Source organism: Dama dama, chromosome 14, assembly GCF_033118175.1.
Source record: "Dama dama isolate Ldn47 chromosome 14, ASM3311817v1, whole genome shotgun sequence".
Taxonomy (NCBI): Eukaryota; Metazoa; Chordata; class Mammalia; order Artiodactyla; family Cervidae; genus Dama; species Dama dama.
The window spans coordinates 2,921,723-2,944,327 of record NC_083694.1 but is presented as its reverse complement, the minus strand read 5'-3'; the positions used below and the strand labels follow the sequence as shown (position 1 = coordinate 2,944,327).

The 22,605-nt window shown below is 59.5% G+C and overlaps 2 protein-coding genes across 3 annotated transcripts; one reads left to right on the top strand and one right to left on the bottom strand.

The window, feature by feature from the left end:
* Positions 1–2,010: 2,010 nt before the first annotated feature.
* Positions 2,011–14,565, bottom strand: LOC133069527 (basic proline-rich protein-like). Its single transcript, XM_061161163.1, has 10 exons — positions 14,413–14,565; positions 12,380–12,540; positions 8,766–8,852; positions 8,211–8,261; positions 6,748–6,800; positions 6,410–6,489; positions 3,409–3,616; positions 2,794–2,878; positions 2,157–2,666; positions 2,011–2,062 (listed from the first exon to the last, which is right to left on the bottom strand). Exons 1-10 carry the CDS (start codon positions 14,563–14,565, stop codon positions 2,011–2,013), a joined length of 1,440 nt encoding a protein of 479 aa, XP_061017146.1.
* SLC45A3 (solute carrier family 45 member 3) lies at positions 2,253–20,917 on the top strand. Of its 2 annotated transcripts, none has more exons than XM_061159917.1 (5): positions 2,253–2,322; positions 14,338–14,735; positions 15,586–16,368; positions 16,986–17,251; positions 19,200–20,917. In XM_061159917.1, exons 2-5 carry the CDS (start codon positions 14,564–14,566, stop codon positions 19,629–19,631), a joined length of 1,653 nt encoding a protein of 550 aa, XP_061015900.1. In that variant the 5' UTR covers positions 2,253–2,322; positions 14,338–14,563; the 3' UTR covers positions 19,632–20,917. The 2 variants fall into 2 exon arrangements, with proteins under 2 accessions (XP_061015900.1, XP_061015901.1); XM_061159918.1 differs by lacking the exon at positions 2,253–2,322 and adding an exon at positions 2,688–2,784.
* The last annotated feature ends 1,688 nt before the right edge of the window (positions 20,918–22,605 follow it).

The window sequence follows — 22,605 nt, the reverse complement described above, 5'->3', positions numbered from 1 at the left end:
GCCAGACTATTAGCAGTTCCCCAAGGAATGCCTTGCTCCTCACGTCATCCTCCATTTCCTATAAATGGGAAGTGGCTAGGGAGTAGGGTGTGTGTGTGTGTGTGTGTGTGTGTGTGCGTGCGCGCGCGTGTGTGCATGTGTGTGTGTGTGTGTGTGTGTGTGGTGGTGGGGGAGGGGGAGCAGAAGACGGGGAAGGGACACGATGGTTTTTCTACAGCTGACTTAGTGGGGCTCTGAAACCCAGGGAAACTGTTACTAATCCAGAACGACCCAGCATCATGGGGGTGGTGTGGATGTTAGGACTTTTTGTTTAGGCTTGGATGTCACTGGCCAGGACTGCCTCTGCTTTATTTCTGGGGCTCAGAGACTGTGTATGTGAGTGTGGGTGTGTAGTAGTAGCAGTAGTAATGGGACTGAGTGATTGCCTCAGTTCATCTGAAAATGGTACCCGTGTCTTGAGTCATCATGGGGAATGGATGAGTTTATACGTGAAATACATTTAGAAGGGCGACCGGCACAGTCAGTAAAAGTTGACTGTTATTATATGAGGCTACACCAGCAGAAAAAGGGGAGGGAGCATCTTGCCAGTGGAGGGTCCTCCAGTCCCCTGTGCTGGGTGGGGCCTAGCGAGTCCGCCCACCTGGCTTGGTAAAGAAGAGTCACCGGCATTGCAGAGGGGTGAGCCAGCACTCATCCACGTGGCCAGACCCTCTGGTGGGGCCCAGGATCTCACAGGACACTGTCAGCTCACTCTCCTGAGCCCTCCTCCCCCTTCCTCCTGCCAGGGCTCAAGGCAGGGCACGCGGCACGCAGGCTCTCCCAGCAACAGCCAGCCAGCGGGGAGGATGGGCTCCTGCTCCCCCTTGCACCCCCAGTGCTCCTCCCCCAAGCCTGGAAAATACCACCATCCCTGCTCTCCTGGCTCAGTAATTTTCCAACTGACCTGGAATTCCTCCTGACTGCTGCCCTCTTTTCTGGGGCAAGACGGACACCAGCTCAGGGACTCAGGACTCCACCAGATCTCTCTGCTGGCCACAAATGGGTGAGTCAAAGGCTTTGGAAAGCGATTGTGGCCCTGGAGGGTCACCTGCTGGGAGGCTGGGGGAGGGGTAAGTGTGCCCAGAGAACAACTTATTCAGTGATCCAGAAAACTGAGTAGATTCTTGTTTTTTCTCCCTCTCCCCTCTCCTGTGCCCACTCTCCTCCCCACCATCACCAGGGCTCCACTGTTCCTCTCTCCCTTTGAGACTTCCCATTCTTTTCTGCTTTCAATCAGAGGTTCCTTTAGAGACCCTCTGGCCAACTCCTTCTTACCCAGGCTCAGAATATGGGAGGGACTTGTTCCCACATCACACCTGGGTGATGTCAGGGCCAACCTTGGAGCCCTATGCCCTGGTACTGGGTCCATGGCTACAGCCATAGTTGGTCCTCCCCTTCAAAAGCATCTTCCCCCTGATTTTGTAGTATTCAAACCAACAATGCTCATAAATCGGAGTGCTCTCCCCTCCATGGAGGAAGAAAGACACAAAGGGGCCCCCACCCCTGGGCAGCCTGGGCCCCCAGTTCTCTCCCACCTGCACAGGTCTTCCTGGAAACAGGCATCTTCTGGGACCTTGCTCAACAGCTGATATAGGGGACACTTTACTGTCAACATAGCCTATCCCCGCCCTCCCCCCTTTCCCCATACACACTCTAAAACAGAAAAAAAAAATCTGAAATCTTTTAACTTCAGGAAGAGGGACTGAATGAGCCATCAGGAAGCTCTTTCTGCTTCCGAGAACAGCAAACAGTAAGAAGAGTAACTTGGGGAGAATGCGACATCTCTTGCAAAGGCTGGTCCTGGGTGGGTGGGGTGCGGCTCGGCCCGGGGGACCCGGGACTGGCCGGCATAGCTTTCACGGGTAATGGCTGCAGACCGGCCGCGGGGAGCGGAGGCGCCCCGGGAAGCCGGGCAGGTTCTACCTAAATGTTTTGGTGGCGAGGGCGAGGGCGAGGGCGCGGCGCACTGCCCTAGGTAATGATAGTCTGGGAGCCACGCGGGGGCTGCCCGTCGCGGTCGCGGCTACAAAGACAGCTCGGAGACCTCCCGCTTTCCTCCCCTGGTGGGTACCGGCCCCACCCCGCCCCCTCCCCGCCCCCTCCCCGCAGCCCCCCACCTCCGGCCCGCCTCGCCCCGCCCCCTCCGGGCCGCCCCAGCGCGCATGCTCTCTCCCCCCGCCGAGTAACCTGGAGATTTAAAAGCCGCCGGCTGGCGCGCTGGGGACGGCGAGGGGATGAGCCCGCGCGCGGCGGCCCTCGGTGACAGGCGCCCGCCTCGGCCAGGTAGGGGCGCGCCCGCCCCGCTCCGGGGGAAGGGTCCCGGCGCGGGGAGGGGCGCGGCGCGGCCGGGCTCCGCGGCGGCGCGTGAGTGGCGCCCCCGGGGAGGGGGCGGCGCGGTGGACGTCCGGCGCCCGCGCGCTGGCCCCGCGAGTCCCGGGGGGTGTGACGGGCTGCAGGCTCCGCGGGCGCGCCCCTCGCCCTGCCGCGGGCGGGCTGCGGGGGCCCCCGCGGAGCCGCGCTTTCTCTCTCGCGGAGGCGGGCCGGGCTGGAGGCGCCGGGTCCCCCGCGTCCGCGGCCGGCTGGGCGGCGGGGCGGGCGGAGAGAGGCCCCTCCCCGGAGCCCCGGGTCTGGCCGACGGCGGGCGCACCGGCCGCTCGCTCCGGTGGCCTTCTCCCGCGTCAGAGTTTTCTTTGGAAAGTTGGTTTATTTTCTTCCCTTGTCTCAGCCTCGCCGGAAAGGGGCAGGGTGAGTCACCGGGGCGCGAGCGTCCTGGACCTGGGAGCCGAGGAAGGGGTCGACGGCCGGAACGCCGCGGGGTCCTCGGGCGCGGGCGGCTTGCCTGGGGGCAGTGAGGGGTTATTTGGAAGGGAAAGGGGGCTGAGCCCTTTCGCACGTCAGTCTCGGGGCTTGGCTCCGGGCAGAGAGCTGGGCTGCAGTGTGCGCGCCGTCCTGAGCCTCGGTTATCCGTCAGAAGAGGAGGAAAAAGAAAGGGCGTCCTTATCTTCGCCTCCCAGGTTCGAAGGTGCTGAAGATCCTGAGATCAGCCAACAGGTGTGCTGAGGTGGTCCTTGGACACCCGCCACAGTGTCGCAGGGCTCCGGGCTCCCATGGCAGGCCTGCCCGGGAAGGCCCCAGGGAACTGCGGGTACCGTGGGTGAGGACCAGCCCTGCCCCTGGTCCCCTGTGGTCCCCGGCGCTGCATCACTGTGCGTTGACCTTGCCCTTGACCCCTGAATCGGTGTCTGCCTTCCTGACCGGCACTCTTGACCTGCTCCGCTTCCCGCCCCACCGCCCAGGGCCACACCTCCCTGTCTTTTTCCCCCAGGGGCCACACTCGAGGGTACGGAAGGGTTTGGCCCCAGTCGGTACCTGGTGCAGACTTGTTCTTCAGCTGCAACACAGACCCCATCCCGGCGAAGCTGCCGTCTGCAGCTGGCTGCAGTCCTACAGTGACCCTTGCTGGGCTCCCGAAAGCGTTGTTCGGGGGCTTGGTGAGGTCCTGGGCGGCTTCTGACTGCCTTTCCGGGCGCACTTCTGAGTGGGGCAGGCTTGGTGTTGGACGCCCCTGCGCGGAGGCCTGGCGGCAGGTGGGCGTGTGGGGATGGGGAGGGCAGCGCCAGGAAATGTAGGCTGCTGATTGCCCCAGCCTTCCCTATAGAGCAACTTCTTCCAGTGTGAGATTGCAAAGTTATTTGAGATCACAGCCAACAGATGCAGGTCTCATCCTCCCATTCCTCCCTTATCTCCTCTCACCAGGCTTGTCCGAAACCAGGACTCTGTTGTTCTAACTAAAAGTGCTCAGAAAAATGGAACTTGAGTCCACAGGATGAATCTGAAGGTAAAAATACAGCTGTGAGTACAGCTGTGGACGTTCAGGCCCCAATTTAGAGCAGGCTATTGGGGTGGGAGGTTTCCGGTCTGCTCATGGAGTGATGGAGTGCATCCCTCCTGGCTCTAAGGTGTCCTGCAGGAGGATGAGGAGCTGCACAGTGATCCTCGGTGGCCACTGAGATACCTCCAGGCCGCTGGGTGCTGGAGGGATGGCGTGGGGGCCTCTCTCTCAGCCTGGGCAGGGCTCTGGGGAGAAAAGGGAGAGAGGCGGGATCGTCTCGAGGACTCTGAAAGGCAGATTAAGCTCTCATCAGGACTCCTGGAGCCTGAAACACAGTATCATGGATAACAAGCCAGACTATCAGGTGTTTGTATCCTGGCTGCTCCAGGATGAAGGGCAAGTTACATAACATCTTTTAAGTCTCAGTATCCCTGGCTACAAAATGGGGATGACAGTAATAATGAAAATTCCTACTCTGTAGCTTTGTTATTTATTAAATAATAATGGAGCAAATATAAATATTTGTACACATGAGTTCAGTTCAGTCGCTCAGTCGTGTCCGACTCTTTGTGACCCCATGAACCACAGCATGCCAGGCCTCCCTGTCCATCGCTAACTCCTATATCTAAAATGTAAAAAGCACTCTGGCTTTATTAAGCCATGCATGCCGAGCACTGGACTGTGTGCCCTGATAGGTAACAAGTGCCCAGTTACAGGTAACTGGTATTAACTATATCCACTGTATGTACACGTGTTCCCTAGCGGACAATAGCACCCACCCTGGGCCTCTGTTCTTGGGTTCTGCTGTAGACTTGGTTTCTTTAGGATCAAGGCCTTCTGGACTGTGGGGAGTCCATATGACTAGTTAAGAGACTGGGCTCTAGCACTCGGTTGCCTGGATTTGAATTCCATTTCCTTTACTTATTTAGCTGCACCGGGTCTTGGCTGCAGCATGCAGGATCTCTAGCTGTGGCTTGTGGACTCTGGTTCCCTGACCAGGGACCGAACCTGGGCCTCCTGTATTGGGAGTGCAGAGCCTAGCCACTGGGCCACGAGGGAAGTCCCAGTCTCATTTCCTTTTGCACAAATTAGTTCACATTTCTGTGCCTCAGCTTCCTCCTCTGTAAGATGAGGAAAGCAGTACCTGCCTCGCAGTATTGTGAGGATGATGTAGGTAAAGCTCTGAGCACAGCCGCTGCAAGTAATGTCAGCTGCTATTGTTTTTTAGCAATGGAGGCAGTCCTTGTGGTTCACGCTCAGGAACCAAAGTTTGTTAGCAAGGGAATTACACCGCATACAGCTGTATGTGAGCCGTAAATGGCACTTGCAGTCGAACTTGCCCGGTGTGAGGAACACAGCGGGACTGATGTCCTGGCCTCTTCCCTGTCACTGCTGTGCATGGCTTGTTTTTCAATCAGTCCAGAAACCCCTACCCTGCCTATTTCCTCAAGTCGGAAGAAAGTGCCATGAAATGGTGAAGGTACAGCGCCTGAAAGGTTAAATGCCTTCTATGCAGAGAAGACTTCTTTTGTTCTGATTTTTAGAGAAACTGTGGGAGAGGCGGGAGTGTTCTGAAGTTGCTGTTCTGCTCTGTCCTCCTGCCCCAGAGCTTGGAACCCTTTGCTTTCTGGTGTCAGGAAGAAAACCCAGCCTGGCTTTCTGTGTGTAACAGTCTGTGGCCCTGTTTGCTGGATAGCAAGGGTGGAGGCTGGACCAGTTGGTACCAGGCCCAGTGCCTTGAACGCTGATGCCACTTGACTCCCAGCAGCAGGGCTGGAGCATGCAGCTTTGTCTAGTGTATTAAGCGTCCCCGCCTGGGGGCAGGGGCTGGTGACAGCGCCATCCCGGGATGGTCCTGATGGCTGACCAGAACTTCCTGTGTGAGCCTTTTTTTGCTACATGGTCTGTGTTCCCTCCCCCACGGGAAGAAGTCCACATTTTGCCACTGACCCTGAACGACTTGTGGGCCTTCTTGTTTCTGATGTTGGCGACAAGCCTACCTCACCTGTTGGCTTTGGTTTCTGTGTCTGTAATAAATGCAGATGATCGTATCCACCTTACAAGGTTATGGTAAGGATTAAATGAGACCATGATATTTAGCAAGGAGCCAGCACAGACCAGGTGCTTGGTATGTTTGTTGGTTTTTCCTTGTTTGTTAATTCCGGAGGTCATTCTGTCTAGGAAGCTGGGATGAACCAGCTGGAATGGAGTTTGGAGACCAGCCTCTGGTCTCATAGCCTGCAGTCCTTCAGTCATCAGATTCAGGCCAGAGGAAAGTCTAGGCAGAGAGGATGTCCCCAGGAGCAGTCAGCTGGAGACAGCCCTCATTCCCCAGTGCTTTGTTATGCCCACCCCCCCTCGCCCAAGCATACTTTGAGTTAGCAAATAGTGTTCAAGCTGGGAGTGCCTGACCCATCCCTGGGAGTGTGGCAATCTAGATTCCTGCTCCTGGCTCCTGTGGCTTAGAGCCGAGCACCTTCAGTGTACCTGGACACGCTGGTTGGATCCCATCAGACAGGAATCCTGAATCAGCCTCACCTTTAAGGCCCTTGGTTGAGCACCTTCCTTGACAGGGCCTGAGCAGGGGCTAGGCTGCTTGGTTTCTAGGAGCTGAAGGGCTAGTGGGGTGGGAGACAGGGAACGACTACAAGCCAGGGACCAGGAGGACCATGTCCATCACTCAGTGTCCAGTGTGTGTCGTCAGGGTTTGGGGGAAAGGGGTCCTTGGCAGCTGGAGGTTCAGGTAGTCCTGGGGGACGTGGGGACTTTTGCTGGATAAGATTTAGGTGAAAGGGAGGGGAGGGCCAGGGGAGGTGACTGGAACATGATGGCTGCTTTGAAAATAAAAACAGGCCCAGTGCTGATGAATATCCCACATCCGGTGATCTGGGGCCTGGTGTTCTTCCCGCCACACCTGACTGGGAAGGGGCTAAAAGGAGAGGCGGGTGCATATAGAAACCCCAGGCTCCCGCAGTGGTGTTCTGTGGACACTACATTTTTGTGCATAGTTCCTGCCTGCTGACTGTCACGGCTCAGCCTCCTCCAGGAACCCTGGAGAGCACGGAGCGTGCACGCCTGCCCCACCTCAGGGTGCTCTGCCTGCGGTGGGTTATTTCCCAACCCCCAGCCCCTTCACAGCGGGGCTTGCACAGGGGGAGCTCGGTGGTGGTGGGTGGGCAGGCTTTAGTCTCACTGACATTGCTCTGGGGGAGGTGAGGTTGTAATGCATGGAGGCACACTCTCTTCAGGGGTGGGCAAACTTGGGCTCTTTAGCAGCAACAGAAAAACCACCTCTTTCTTGGATCCCCTCAACCCTGCTCACTGCTAAGGGGACTGTTTTGAAGAACACATCCCTAGGGCTGAGTCCAGCCCAGAGCCCCCTCTGGTAAATGGGGCTGGTCACAGACCCTAGGACCAGTTCCGTTCAGTTCAGTTGCTCAGTCATGTCTGACTCTTTGTGACCCCATGAACCACAGCACACCAGGCCTCCCTGTCCATCACCAACTCCTGGAGTTTACCCAAACCCATGTCCATTGAGTCGGTGATGCCATCCAACCATCTCATCCTCTGTTGTCCCCTTCTCCTCCTGCCCTCAATCTTTGCCAGCATCAGGGTGTTGTCAAATGAGTCAGCTCTTCGCATCAGCTGGCCAAAGTATTGGAGCTTCAGCTTCAACATCAGGGCTGAAAGGGCCTCAGAGACCATTGAATTTGAGATCCGAGGGATGGGACCCAGCACCATGGTCTAACTCCAGGGCCCAGGGCTCTCTGCTCCTTAGTAGGTCTGCCCAGACCTCTGTGCCCTGGTCTCTTTCCTGTATCTGTCACCTTCTGAGGGAGGTCAAGCTCGGTAGGGGGTGGGAGGGTGGTGACAAGGATGTGTATGGCTGGGGAGAGCCGCCTGGTCCGGCTGGCTGGCAGAGTGCAAGTGCGCTGGAGGGAGGCTGGTCAGGTTTCGCTTTGCAGGGGCTGTAGGGAGCAGGGGGAGGGGACTCCCCAGCGGCCTGAGTGTGCCTCGCTCCCCGTTCTCCTGTGTTCCTCTCCCCCACACACCACTACCCCGCCTTGTAGGGAAGTGTTCATTGTGGCCCAAGTAGAGAAAGAATTTAGCTACTCTGCCAGGAACAGAGTCCAGCTCTGGGAGGGAGGAGGGGAGAGGTCAGTTCTGCCCCCAGACGGGTTGGTTGCTCGGATCAGTTTCAGGTGACCGCTGACCCTTGGCGCTCTGTTGTACTTGAGCAGTATGTAGGCAGGTAAAGGATGGGGTAAGTGTAGCTGGGGCAGCCTTTTCCGCCTGGTTCCCCTTGGCTCTCGTTGGTGGAGGGCTAGGACTCCCCCACCAGTGCCATGCGGCATTGTCGGTGGGCACCTCTCCCCGGTGAGCACCCCACCTGGGGCCAGGGGGCAGGTGTGAGATCACATAGCCGTACAGTTGTAAAGAACTTCAGACAGCATCTAGACTAGCACTCATTTTACAGTGTGGAAACAGTCCCAGAGAGGTAGTTCAGGCTACACAGCTGGAAAAGTTGCTGCAACTGAGCTACACTGTCCAGGCTCCTAGTTCCAAGCACTTTCTAGAATGCAAGAATGGTTTGAACTTTCCAGTCAACCGTTTTTTACCTGTGCAGCCTTAGGCATGTTAACCTATTTCTCTGAAACTCCCCTTTCATCCTTGTGAAATAGGAATGTTAAATACTTTGTGGGATTGTGCAAATGGTATGAATGGAGAAGGGACATCCGGTACATGCAGACACCTCCTGGACCGTGAGCAAGTGTCGGCCACTGTGATTATTCTCTGTGGCTCACTGTCCCCTAACTGGAAATGTTTACCCCAGCCTCCATGTCCCTTCGCAGCCTCCAGCACCAGGCGTGTCTGCCCAGTGACCTCTCCTCACCTGCTGGGGCCAGCACCTGGGGATGCATTTACATTCTTGGCATTCTTTTTGCCTTTGGGGGCCCCGGCAGGAGCCGCGTGGGTGAGGCTGGAAGCCAAGCGGAGAGGCAGAGTTGGTCCCCTTGCGACCTCTGCTGCTCCTGTTGGGAATGGGAGGCCCCCTCCCATGTTTCTCCGCAAGGAAGCCCGGTGCTGCAGGAGCCTGCACGTCCGAGCTCTCACACCCCTCTGACGGTGGTATTCCTCTAAGTTTCCTCGCCTGTCAAATGGGTACCCTCTCATCAAGCCATTTGGAAGACTCAAACGCTTGGAAGGGTCCCTGGCATGTAGCAGACCACAGTGTTAGCTGCTGTTGGTCATTGCAGATGAGGAAACTGGGGCTTAGGGAGGTCAGTGGACAAGGTCCCATAGTTATAGTGAGGTGCGGAGTTGGCAGGCGATCCCATGTCAGGCTGACAGTCAAACCTTGGCCACCCTGGAGAACCCACTGGGTTTGGGGATGTCTGGATTCAGAGAGCTGCCAGCTGACGGAGATGGACTGTCTCGGTGCGGGGGGCGCTTGGTCAAGGTGGTCCCGGGGGACCTTGGGTCACTGCAGTTTGCAGGAGGGGCGTCTGATCCGCAGGCCCCGGCGCCTGGCGTTAGGTGTGTGTCCGTTTTGCCCGCCCCCATGGGGTTGCCAGGTGACTCTGGGAGGCGTGCTCGGCTTAGAGGGGCCCAGGTGAGGGTCGCCGGCCCGCCGCCGCGTGGCTGCGTTGGCCGGGGGAGGTGGGCGGGCTCTGGGCCCCGGGTCCCTTCCCCTCCCCTCCCCCGGCCTCCCCCGCACTTGTGTGTCTCAGAGCCGGGCAGGGGCTCTCAGACGCGCAACAAAAGCGGCTTCCCTCCGCCGGGCTGCCACCTGTTGGGTTTTCACACGTCGGGGGGATGGGGGGAGGGAGCCGCTGCCCTTTTCCCAGTGTCTGCGGCCGCCCCCCCGCCCGGGGACTGGGGGTCTCTCTGCCGCCCAGGGGCGGGGCGGGGGCCTCAGCAGCTGGAAGGGGCCCGAGCGGGCAGGGCCGGGGCGGCAGCCAGGGGGAGTTTGACGGATTACTCTGCGGCCGAGAGGTCTCTCCCTAATCCCCCTTTGTGTCCCGGCCCGCAGCCCCGCGCTCGCTCTGACAAGCTGCTAAGCAGAAGGCTTCCCGTCCGAGCGAAGAAAAGGCGGCGCAGCAGGGCGGATGCTAAATCCCCGGCCCTGGGCCCGGGGGAGGCCAGGGCTGGGCTGCAGGCTGGTGGGGGAGGGCCTTCTCTCTGCCGCAGCCCCGGGCCTCCCGCTCTCCGGCTGCATTCCGAGTGGGGCTCCCGCACGCCTTAGGGAGCCTGGGGAGTCGTGGGCCTTGGCTTCTTATGCAGATCGCTGTTGCCGGTGGTCGGGCGGGGGTGGGGGAGCAGACCCTTGCTTCCTTGGAAGTACACTTGAGTCCGGAGAACGCAGGCTGAACGTGGGCTGGAAGGCGTGGGAGCTGCATGGAGCCTTGTCAGGCGTCCCCTTCTCCCTGGCCCAGGCAGGCAGAATTCCCACAGCCCAGTGGCCCAGGCAGGGGGGTCTGTCATGGTGGAGAGCTTGCCACCTCACAGGCGTGTTCATCTCCCATCACCTGTCTGGCCAGCACAAGCTTTCTGGGGTGTCCTAAGGCTCCTGTGGAGCTGCTGCAAGAACAGAGCTCATTTTGGGGGTGCAGGGGGCTAGGTGTTATGAGGTAGGACCAAGGACACTGGCCCCGTGGGACTCAGGCAAGGGGCTGGGTAGCCCCCCCCTCCGCCCCCCGCCAAGGAGGTTTTGGTGAACTTCCAGAGCTATTCTCTGCCCCCGACCCTAGAGGATCTGAGAGATGGCAACTTTGGGGTGCGGCTCTGGGGTCTAGGCTGGTGTGGAGGAAACCAGGGTCCCCTGTCCCGTGCAGCCTCGGGGCGCTACCTGTGGGGTCCTCCGCACCTGCAGCCCCAGCCTGGGCTGGGGGTCTTGGGGAGCTTGGCCCGGAGTGACCCCACCCCTTTCTGCCCCTGAGTCAGTGTTCCTCGAGGGGCCTACCCCTCCCTGTTTCCTTCTCTGCGGGGAGGGGCTCCCTGGCCTCCTGAGAAAGACCGTGGCCTGTGTGAGCCTGCAGGGAGGGCGCGGGGCGCGGGGCTCTGGGGTCAGGCCGGGGCTGGGGCCCTTTGATGCCTGGGCGGGTGTGGGGGCTTGCGCCCGCATAAAGAGGCCACAGAGCTGCCCCCAGCCTGCTCCCTCGGCCTCTGTCGTCTGCAGGGGCCGCCTGCTACCCCAGCCCCACCTCGCCGGAGGGGTGGCAGGAGCCCCTTTGAACGGCCTCAAAGGCCTCTTTATGCGTCCCTCGACACTCCCTTCCTGCAGGGGCCTTTGCCCGGCCTCCTCCAGCCCTCTGAGTTTGGAGAAAATGTTCAGGCCAAGGCTCGCTCCTGTTGCTCAGTTGCACTTCCCGTACTCCCTGCTGCGGTCTGACCTGAGATGGGGCGAGGGGGACCGGGCCCCCTCCAGCCCTGGAGCGTCTGCCCTCCGCTCAGCAGCCCTGGCTGAGCCCTCAGGAGCCGCCCTCTGGGGGTTGGGCTGGTGTCTCCTTGGGGCGTCTGGGCGTGGGGGCAGCACTTAGGTCCTGCCCGTCCTTTCCACCCCCCACCCCGGGCTGGTGTCAGTGAGTTACTCTTTAGATAAACGTTTCCCAGCCCCTTCTCATGCTGCGGTGAGTGCTGGAAAGCTGCAGCGGAGCCTATAGTCCGCTCTGGGGGTGTTGCACCCGGAGTTTTTGGGTATCTGGAGCTGGGCAGGTAGAATGCAGGTTCACCCTCCGTCTCTCTGGGCTTGAGCTCTGCTCCCCCAGAGGGGAGGGAAGATGGCCCGGGGCAGGGCTCCCTAAGGCTTTCCAGAAGTCTTGGGGTTCCTTCAGCTTCCTTGCTGTCCCATCATCCGGGATCTGGAAGGAGAGGGGGAGATAGTTGGACCTCGAGAGGGACTTGCCCTCCTAGAGGTCTTCCGTTCCTGTCCACAGGGTCAGCCCCCTTTCCCTCATCTTCCCGCCCCCTCTCCACCAGGTGAGCCCCTCTGGTTGGGCTCCAGGAGCCGTGGGGAGGAGGATCTGAGTCTGAAGCATCTCTAGGGCTGGAGGGTGGAGGCGCGGAGTGGATGCTGCTGCCCTGCCTGTGTCCCTGAGGATGCAGGGGGCTCTGAAAGCAGGGGGACTCAGCGGGAGTTGTCAGCTTCAAGCTTTAGGGAGAGGTGTTCCCTGGGATGCAGATGGGAGTGGGAGGCAGGAAGGTGGGGACAGACCGCTTCCTGGTCCCTTGTCTGTCCGAGCCTGGGCCCTGGGCTCCTCTGTGTCTAGAAGGCCCTGGAAGGACCACTGGTGACTTGAGTTGGTGCTGTGGGGGTCCTCCTCTTGTTTCCTCCTCCTGAGGGCTGGGGTGGGGCGAAACAGGGGAGGCCGGGGCACTGTGGAACGGTAAGGGAAAGAAAGGGGGGCTTTGGAAGGGAGGGTGTTCTCATGGGCTGGGCGTCTCTCGGGCAGTTCCGGGCTGGGGAGAGTCTGGGGTGGCAGGAGGGAGGGAGGCCGGGCTCAGCACCCTGAGAGCAGGGCTGTGCAGAGCAGGCCGGGCCCGCCCACCTCCTCCAGGGATCCCTCAGCTGGCCCAGGCCCTGGTCCTGGGTACAGCGCCTCTGGAGGGTGCAGAGAGGAGCTGGGCATGGGAAGGATTTCGTCCTCCTCAGTCCTGGCTGTGGGGAGCTGGACCGAAGGGAGGGAGGGAGGTGTGGGGGGGGGTGCTTGATGGTGCTGGAGAGCTGCAATTTATTCTAAACAATCGGGGCAAACCAGGGTTTGGGCATGGGTGCCGGATGTGGGCAAGGCTGGGTCTGATAAAGTCTCTGTTTGCCCAGGGAGGACCTGGTCCCTTAAAGCCCAGGGCAGGGGAGTCCCCAGGGTGGGGAATGGAAGGGGCTGGAAGCCTTTAGACCCAAACTCTTCCCTGCAGGTCAGACAGCACTGCCCCTGCTCTCCTGGGGTTGCCATGGCAGTGCAGGGAAGCACCCCAGCTAAGGGTGTTATCCGGTCCCCCAGCCCGCTTTCACGACCACGCGGGGCAGTGTTTTACGCGTCTCCCATGCCACCCCGTGGCAGTCCGTGGCTCTCTGATGGTCTGGGTCTGGGTGGATCTTGGAGGGGGAGGCTGCTGGTTGTCCAGCCTTGTGTGAAGTCCCTTTCTTCCTGGGCTACAAGCTGCACAACCCCAGCAGGCAGTGACGGGATGGACACTTCTTAGCCAGGACTGACGGCGTCTGATTTCTCTGTGGTGCAGCGCAGACAGCACCTATAACATGCTTTGTAAGGCACAGGCCCTGTGGGGCCTCGAGATGTTAGATAAGGAAGCAGAAGCACCAAGTTAGGAGATGTTGAGATGGGAATAGGGCTCCGAGGGCTGAGGGTGCTCCGGGAGTGCTCTCGGGTGGGGCGGGCTGGAGCCAGGCTCTCGGCGGGGACCTTGCACAGCAGGGCGTGAGGCTCTGTCCCCCCCGTCCACCCACCGTGGGACGACAGGTGAGGGGACTGGGCCCCCCTCTGCCTTCTCTGCGCAGCTGACTTGGTTTTCCCTCTCTTGTGGTCACTTGTAAACAGAGTGGACTGCAGGGGGTGCCGTGGTCAGGAAGCAAGACCTAGAGGCCCACTGCCCGAGGGGTTGGAGACCAGGGTGGGTGCTTCCCTGCTGGGATCGCTGAGCAGAAGGCCCGACGGGAAGGGCTGTGGGGATTTCTGGGCCAAGAGCGGAGCCACCCCGGGGTCACTAGCATCATCACAGCGGCTGCCAGGTGGCGAGGCTGAGACCTGGGACCAGCCGCCGGTCCCTGGATAGTTGGGCAGCTCACGTGGGATGCTTCTTCCCCGTGGCCTCTGAGCGTGGAGAGGAACTCAGGAGGGGCTTTCAGGCTGAGGTTCTTCCAGGCGAGTGCTTTTCATATGGTTTCAATGACAGGCTCAAACCCAACCCAAGAAGCCACAGCCTTTTCTATTCCCCTTGTCCTCCTCCTTGGGGTGGCAGCTTGGTGCACCTTGGCTTGTGGCCAGGCAATGTGAAATAGGAAGTGTGACTCTTAACAAAGGGGAATTGAACAGCCCAGCTTTGGGAAGTGGAGAGAGAAAAACAAACCGGGCCTCGCAGAGGGTCTCCAGGGGCCCCTTGATTGCAGTGCCCAGGGAACTGGGAATTCAGCTGGTTTGACTTTTTTTCCCCCTCCCTTCTATACTAGGAAACAAGGGCAGTTGCAAAGGTATTTCAAAACAGAGAATTACTAACATCTAGTAGCCTCTGGAGTGTACTGAGGTTTAAAAACCATGTTTACCTTATTAATTAGGTCAACCTTAGGCTAATATGAACATGCACTTCCTGCCTGCACGGCAAGGGGTGGCTCCTGGGTGGCAGGGCCATGCCACCAGCCCGGGGGGAGCCAGATTCAGAGTTCAGAGCGAGTCCCGAGCTTGGGTTCCTGGAACTTACTGCTCTGTGTGTGACTGTCCCTGCCCTTTTAGGATCTGAGCGTTGACATCTGTGCCCGCTGAGGCCCCCCACGATGATAGGCGGTTAGCATGGCTGAGAAACCAGACCTGCAGAGAGGGCCCGCAGAAGTGGGTTTCCGGCTGAGTCCTCGGCGGTCGGTGGCAGCCAGGAGGAGAGGCCTCAGCGTCCGCAGCGGGGCAGAGACGGAGCCGTTCTGGAGTGCGTGAACGGGCCGGAGCCCCACCCGCCTGGTCCGGCATGCTCCAGAGGCTGTGGGCAAGCCGCCTGCTGCGGCATCGGAAGGCCCAGCTCCTGCTGGTCAACCTGCTGACCTTCGGCCTGGAGGTGTGCCTGGCGGCAGGCATCACCTACGTGCCGCCCCTGCTGCTGGAAGTGGGGGTGGAGGAGAAGTTCATGACCATGGTGCTGGGTGAGTCACCGTGTCCTCGTCCCCTCCTGCTCCAGAGACCTCCCGGGGAAGGAAGGCACCAGTGCCTCTGCTCAGAAGGCGCCTGCTGCCCCTGAACCAGGGGGTCAGTGCTGCTGAGCAGTGGGCTGACCCTGCGCCGAGGGCTCCAAGAGAGAGAGGAGGACAGGGCCGTTCCCTGGTTACCTCTGTGTCCCAGGCCCCTACACCCGTACAGCCCCGGGAGACATGGAGAAAGTGCCCTTTGCAGTTCAAACCTGTGGCCTCATCCAACTCCTGCAGTAACGCTTTGAGGTTACCCATTTCACAGAGAAGATGGTGGAGGCTAATGAGAGGTTAGGTGATTTAGCCCGGCTGTGCTGCTAACTTCGATACTGATAAGCTGGGTTGGGGATCCCCCCGCTCCGCCGCAAGGGCTCTTTCTGGCCCCCAGGGCAGGGGCTGGGCTCCTGACTGGAGACGAATTCTTCGAAAGCCACAGAAGGCAAATGGTCACCATCATTTGGTGGTGACCAAGCAAACGGTCACTTTCCTCACTCCCAGGAAGAGGGGTCTGTCAGGATGACAGGGTCAGGGTCAGCCTGCCTGTTGAAACCCTGCCTCCCGCCCTCCCTGGCTCCGTGCCCATGCAGCTTATCACTGACCGGCTGCTTCATGCCTCAGTTTCCCCGTCTTAACATGGGGCGTTAGTGATCCCAGTTGTGAGGAGTGCATCAGGGTCCTGTGAAGTGGTCAGCACAGCACCAGTACAGAGCGGGCCTGGCATGGGATGTGGTCACCGCGTCCCTCCTCGAGGAGGATGGGCCCCATCTGAGCCCCGGCCCTCTGCTCACACTCCTCGCCTTCCTTGCAGGCATTGGTCCCGTGCTGGGTCTGGTCTCGGTCCCGCTGCTTGGCTCAGCCAGTGACCACTGGCGTGGGCGCTACGGCCGCCGGAGGCCCTTCATCTGGGCCCTGTCCCTGGGCGTCCTGCTGAGCCTCTTCCTCATCCCGAGGGCCAGCCGGCTGGCAGGGCTGCTGTGCCCGGACACCAGGCCGCTGGAGCTGGCGCTGCTGATCCTGGGCGTGGGGCTGCTGGCCTACTGCGGGCAGCTGTGCTTCACGCCCCTGGAGGCCCTGCTCTCCGACCTCTTCCGGGACCCAGACCACTGTCGCCAGGCCTTCTCTGTCTACGCCTTCATGATCGGCCTGGGCGGCTGCCTGGGCTACCTCCTGCCCGCCATCGACTGGGACGCCAGCGCCCTGGCGCCCTACCTGGGCACCCAGGAGGAGTGCCTCTTTGGCCTGCTCGCGCTCATCTTCCTCACCTGCGTGGCGGCCACAGCGTTTGTGGCCGAGGAGGCGGCCCTGGGCCCCACCGAGCCTGTGGAAGGGCTCTCCGCCCCCTCGGTGCCGCCCTGCTGCCCGTGCCGCGCCCGCCTGGCCCTGCGGAGCCTGGGCACCCTCTGTCCTCGGCTGCGCCGGCTCTGTTGCCGCATGCCCCGCGCCCTGCGCCGGCTCTTCATGGCGGAGCTGTGCAGCTGGATGGCGTTCATGACGTTCACGTTATTTTACACGGACTTTGTGGGCGAGGGGCTGTACCAGGGCGTGCCCGGGGCCGAGCCAGGCACGGAGGCCCGCAGACACTATGACGAAGGTAAGGCCGTGGCTGTGCCCGGGGGGCTGCTGTGGGAGCTGCCCTCCTGGGTGTTCGGGCGTGGGGAGACACCCACAGCCTGCGCATCTGGGCCCCGATTTCCCCATCTGGCAAATGGGCCAGTGTGCAGGCTGTGTGTGCAGTTGCTCAGGAGAAGAGCGGCAGGTTGGCTGCAACCTCAGTGGAGCCTCAGGCTGTTTGTAAAGTTTTGGTCAGTCATTGCCCCAACCTGGTGGAAGGAGAGGCTGAGCTTATTTCAGGTCCGGAGGCCGGGCCGAGGTCTGCCTGGCCCCATGTTCTGTGTGCCCTCTGCTCCGCCGCTGCCGCGGCCAGCCTCTTCCAGCTCAGGCGTCCCAAACTCTTCCTTTGGAGCCTCTGGCGGGCTGTCTGGGCCCCCTCCAGGAAGCTGAGCGCTCCGAGCCCTTACAGCGTCTTCCTCGGCCCTTGGCCAGCGGCTGTGATCACTTTCCCTACCCTGGACTCCCGCTGCTCGGGGTGGGTGCGGGATGCTGGGCGCGGGTTTGGCAATATCGGGTCTTGGGCTCAGGCGGCGGTGCTCCTGGTTCCGAGTGCTCTCGCCCCACCCCGTCTCATGGCCTCTCCCCCTCCACCCCCAGGCGTCCGGATGGGCAGCCTGGGGCTGTTCCTGCAGTGTGCCATCTCCCTGCTCTTCTCCCTGGTCATGGACCGGCTGGTGCAGCGGTTCGGCACCCGGGCGGTCTACCTGGCCAGCGTGGTGGCCTTCCCCGTGGCGGCCGGCGCCACGTGCCTGTCCCGCAGCCTGGCGGTGGTGACTGCCTCGGCTGCCCTCACCGGCGTCACCTTCTCTGCCCTGCAGATCCTGCCCTACACGCTCGCCTCCCTCTACCACCGCGAGAAGCAGGTACTCAGCGGAGCCGGGGGCGGGGAGGGGTGGCCGACCGGGCCAGGGCCAGGGTCTGGCCAGAGAAGCTGGAGGAGGAATTCTTTGACGGGAGAGGAAGCCTGTTGTGGTCCCAGGGCCAGAGACTTGGGCTGCGGAAGGAGGGTGTAGATTAGATTCTGGGAATGACTTCCTGATGTCAGGATTATAAAGCCTTTAAAGTGGATGATTGCAGGAAATGTGAAATCCTCTGGAAATCCTGAAGAAGCAGGCTAGCTGAAGTCCTCAGTCTGGGCTGCGGTGTTCTGTGCAGAAGCAGGGGGCTGGATCAGATGACCTCTGGGGCATCTAGTTTTCACAGCCTGTGAGTGGGAAAGGCCTGGTGTGGGCCTTGTTCAGGGAGGGACCTGGTGACTGACCTTGCTCTCGTCTCAGACGGGGAAGGCTCCGGACTCCTCCCTCCCCTCTTTCAGTTTATCTTCCTTTTCTGTCTCTAGTCTCTTCTCCTGCCTCCCTCCTTTGCCTGGTCCCCTTCCCCCGCCCCCACAGCAGATCTCGGATCCTGAAGCCCCTGCCGCTGCTGGCCTGGGTGCTGTGTAAGTTGGGGGCCTCCTTCCTGCTTAGCCCCCTTCTAAGCAGTCTCTCCAGGGGCCTCCTCCTGTGGGAACCTTCTGACCCAGACTGTGGTCACCTTTGTTGCCTCCACCAGCCTCACTGGGCTGCAGCCCTGTTGCAGAGTTCTGTCCAGAGGTGTCCCAAGAAAAAAGAGACTCAGCCTGCCTTCATAGGGCTTCCAGACTGTAGCGGAGACATGTTCTGCCCCTTGCAGGACAGGAGCGAGGTGGCAGAGAAACACCTAGCTGGGGGGCGTGTTAACCGAACTGGTAGCAGCAGAGGTGGGCGTTGGGTGGGGGAACCTGACCCCTGCGGCCCCTGTGGGCGGGCTGATGACCTTTATCATACTCCAGTCTCTCCCGCGCTGACTGGGGGCTCAGGCTGGTGTCCCGAGGCCAGGCTTGGGCACGTGCCAGGGATTGTGCTGGCGTTGGTCTTCCCCTCGACTGGGGAGCACATCTGTCCCCAGGGTAGGGCAGCCGACCGGGGCGGGGTCCCGGGCACAGTTGGCCCCGTGCTGCCTGCCCGCCTCCTCCGCCTCCTGGCCTCACACGAGCCTTGGCTCTAGCTCAGCTGCGGGCTCCCGGCTCTGATGCAGCCGACCCTGAGAACTCGGTGTTCCAGGCACGCATGGGCCTGGGGTCAGCGGTCAGACGGGCCTTGTCTTCAGATGGGAGGCTCTGGGGCGTCGCGGGCAGGGCAGGAGCAGGCCGTGCTCGTCCCCGCAGATGGTGAGACGGACAGGACGGCTCCCACAGGAGCGCAGCCGGCCGTGCGAGCCGCGGTGGGCGCTCCTCGCCTCTTCAGGCTGAGTCTGAGGACCCTGCCTGCCCCGGGCTGGGGCCACAGACCTCACAGTAGGGCAGCCGCTGCAGCCTGGGCCTGAGCACCGCCTTGCGCGCATCTCTGTTTGGGGGTCGACGGGTTTCCAGTGGCAGGTGGCGGGGGCCGGGAGGAGGCTGGGAGAGAGTGTGCGGTTCGGGGCGGCGGGGCCCTCATCTGTGTTCCTCCGCCCCGTGTCTCCCTGCCCGCCTGTCTTCCTTCTGCTGTCTTTCCTTTTACCTTGGGGCTCTGTTCTCTTCCGAACTGGCAGTACTGAGTTCGTCTGTCATGCTGATTGGACTTCAACATGTGGTTTCAGGGGTCCCCTTCTGGGCTCCCGGCCCCCACTCCCGAGAAGACTCCTCACCGGAGACGCAGACCACGCAGGGGTCTGCCCAGTTTTCTGCCCTGCTTCCGATTTTCATTGAGACCCAATGCCTGGCTTCCTCTCGGCCCCAGGGCCGAGTTCTCGCGGCTGGGGGACCTCGTGTCTGGGTGCTGACCTGTCCCGGTGTGTCCCCCCCTCCCCCAGGTTTTCCTGCCCAAGTACCGGGGAGACGACGGAGGCGGTGCCGGCGAGGACGGCGTGATGACCAGCTTCCTGCCGGGCCCCAAGGCCGCGGCGCCCTTCCCGCACGGACACGGGGGACCTGGCGGCCTGCTGGCAGCCCCGCCCGCTCTCTGCGGGGCCTCCGCCTGCGACAGCTCCGTGCGCGCCGTGGTGGCTGAGCCGCAGGAGGCCAGGGCAGTCCCGGGCCGCGGCATCTGCCTGGACCTGGCCATCCTGGACAGCGCCTTCCTGCTGTCTCAGGTGGCCCCGTCTCTGTTCATGGGCTTCATCGTTCAGCTCAGCCAGTCCGTCACTGCCTACATGGTCTCGGCGGCAGGCCTGGGTCTGGTTGCCATTTACTTTGTCACGCAGGTAGTATTTGACAAGAATGACTTGGCCAAATACTCTGTGTAGGGTACTTGCCAGGCACGGAGGGCGGAGGGCCTGCCTCCCCGGTCCCGGCTCTCCCTGCCCAACCTCTTGGGGTCGGGGCTGGCCTTGCCCTTTCTACTGCTGCCAAAGTGGTTGGTGTGGCTCTCCGCTGCCTCCCGGTGGCAGCGAGGTGCTTCTTCCCTCCCAGCTCTAAGCAAATCTTGAGGGCCGGCTGGCTTGGTAACTCTTCAGAGGGCTTCAGTCTGGACTTCTTTAAGGGGAGACGGGCAGGGCATTTAAGTAAGTCCATGCACTGGAATGCAGGACTCTGCCGGGGGATCACCCAGGCTCAGGATGGACAGCTAGTGTCCTGGTCAAGATGCACCCAGTGAAGGGACTGGGGTAAATCCCAAATTTGAGTAAATGCAGCCACCTGTTCTGGCACCAAGGGCCTTTATCCAGTAGGCTCTCCCATTGTCGCTCCTGCACGGGTGTTTCTACTGTGAGACTGCAGGATTTGCAGGTATGAAAAGGACTTGGGGGAGCACAATCCTGAGGGGCGAAGGCAAGCTGCCCTGCCCTCCAGCACCCCTTCTGCTATTCTCCGTCCCCTACATTTTATTAGGACTTTGCTTGTTGGCCCCTGTGGTGCCATCACAGGGACCCCAGTTTTTAAATATTTAACTTATTTATTTAAGTAGAAGGGGAATCAAGGTGTCTAGGGGTTGGGTAGGATGAGATCCTCGGCGACTAGGTCCCCTGAGATGGTTGGTTATTGGGCTGAGGGTTGCCAGAATCTCCTTCTCCTGGAGGGATTGGTCTGGCCCCCAAACTGCCTAATCCTGAGCTTGCAAGCTCTCCTCATCCCAACTGATAACCCCAGCTCCTGGTACCCGAAGTGGGGAGGGCTGGGGAATGTGAAGGGTGGCGCTCCAGGTCTCAGCCGCCTCCCTAGCACCCCGCACCCCATGACCCTTCCAGCCCCCAAACCCCCCACCCCCTCTAGGCCTGGGCTGCCCAAGCCCATCTTTCCCCGCCGCTCCACAGCCCCATCCTTGGGGCTGTTTTGGGACCAGAAGCACAGAGTGTGGCTCCTTGCGCCTTGACCCGTCTCAGCCCCCAGGGCATATCTGTGCTTGAGGACTCTAGCACAGAAACTCAGGAGCACCCCCTGCCTGGGCTAAGGAGGTCTTATCTCTCTGGGGGTTTAAGTGCCGTTTGTAATAATGTCACGTCTTATTTATTTAGCGGAGTAAATATTTTATGCTGTATGTGAGCAATCAGAGTATAATGTTTATGGTGATGAAATTAAAGCCTTCTATGTTTCATTGGTCTCTGTCTTTTCTGAGGGACCCGGTTTGGGCAGCGGCAGGTCCCAGCACCACCAGCAGGTGGCGCCATAGACCAGCACTCGTCTGTCTGGCCTGTCGGGTTGCGCTACGCAGGGACTGGGGAGACCCTCTGGGGTTGAAGGGGAGCAAGGCACAAGGAAGGGGCGCGTTTTCCTTATCACAGGGCTCACAGTGAGGCCAAGAAGATGGAGCAAGCGCCCGTTATCAGCCTCAGCAAGAGGACGCACCTGGCAGACTTGATGGTCTTTGAAAGCTTCTTTGCTTTCTGGCATTACCGGATGTCCCGGCTCACCTGGTGTATTTCTTGCCATAGATGTGAAATGAGCTGTTTTCTCTAAGGGCATCTGATTGAGTTTTGTGGGAAAAGGTTTTTTTCCCACAGTGACCATAATATTGGCATTGGGAGTGTTTATTATTAGGTTGATCATTGGTATTAGGCCTTTTCTGTGGACAAAGCTAGGGAAAAGACGTTTAATGTCAATATATGGTGAGTTTCCATTGATACTGCCTATTTAAGTTCAGGATTAGAGATTACATGTGCTTATATATATGCATACATGTGTATTTTACTTCTCTAATTTCTACCACGCTGGAACGGAGCTCAAGGCCTGGCCCAGCATGTATGTATGTGTGTGTGAGGAGCAAAAAGAGCCACTGGTCAGTCATTAATGTCAGCCTCTGTGCCACCAGAAATTAGAACCTGGCCCAGAGGCATGTTCATGGTTTTTCCTGGTCCAAGGGAAATGAACTTTCTGGCTAGCCCAATACAAGTCATTTACCTCTGTGGTTAGACTTATTCCTAAGCAATGTATTCTTTCGATGCACTTGTAAATAAGATTGTTTTCTTGGGCTTCCCTTGTGGCTAAGTGGTAAAGAAGCTGCCTGCCAGTGCAGGAGACACAGGTTTGATCCCTGTGGGAAGGGAAGGAAGGTCCCACATTCAAAGAGCAGCTGGGCCCATGCACCACAACTATTGAGCCTTTGCTCCAAGAGCCGAGGAAGTGCACCTATGAAGCCTAGAGCCTAGATAAGGCCCTCTGAAATTAGGAGAACAATCTTTTTAATATGATGTTACTTATTTATTCATTGGCTATGCTGGGCCTTTGTTGCTGCGCAGGCTTTTTCTCTAGCTGCAATGAGCCCAGGGGCCACTCTCCAGTTGTGGTCTGCAGGCAAAAGATTGTTTTCTTAATTTCAGAGGGCCTTATTAGCACAAATTTTCAATAGTGGGGACCAGCTAAGCCAGCTCACAGGCTGTGAGGACTTGTGTTTGTAGTTCTTCAGTTGTTTTTTTTTAATTTTTATTTATATTGGATTATAGTTGATTCATAATGGTAGTTCCTCAACTTTAAACTACATCCCTCACAGAAATGCCAGCTCACTAAGAAGTACAGAAAGGGGGGAAAGAAGAAGAAAGGGGACTCTGGAAAGGAGAAGGAAACTGCAAGTAACCTCAAAGACACCACAAATAAGATTTACTCAGTTCTTTCCATGTGGGTCTCTGATGAGTACAACCTGGCCAGTGTCCTTTAAGATCATTAATTTAAATGGAAAGGAATAAGAGGTATGAATCAGGCGTACATAGATGTATCAGGTACGATGTACATAGAAAATTTCAGAACATGAAGCAAAGACGTTAACAGTTTAGAGAAAGGAAACGATTT

What these genes read in the sequence shown, in the direction of transcription:
- SLC45A3 (XM_061159917.1), top strand. Translation starts at nt 14,564, where the DNA reads ATGCTCCAGAGGCTGTGGGCAAGCCGCCTGCTGCGGCATCGGAAGGCC. An exon ending in GTTCATGACCATGGTGCTGG is followed by an intron (nt 14,736 to 15,585) that starts GTGAGTCACCGT and finishes CCTTCCTTGCAG; the next exon opens with GCATTGGTCCCGTGCTGGGT. An exon ending in TCTACCACCGCGAGAAGCAG is followed by an intron (nt 17,252 to 19,199) that starts GTACTCAGCGGA and finishes CCCCTCCCCCAG; the next exon opens with GTTTTCCTGCCCAAGTACCG.
- LOC133069527 (XM_061161163.1), bottom strand. Translation starts at nt 14,565, where the DNA reads ATGCCGGACCAGGCGGGTGGGGCTCCGGCCCGTTCACGCACTCCAGAA. An exon ending in TGCACAGCCCTGCTCTCAGG is followed by an intron (nt 8,853 to 12,379) that starts GTGCTGAGCCCG and finishes CTTGGCTTCCAG; the next exon opens with CCTCACCCACGCGGCTCCTG. An exon ending in GACAATGCCGCATGGCACTG is followed by an intron (nt 6,801 to 8,210) that starts GTGGGGGAGTCC and finishes CTCTCCTTTTAG; the next exon opens with CCCCTTCCCAGTCAGGTGTG.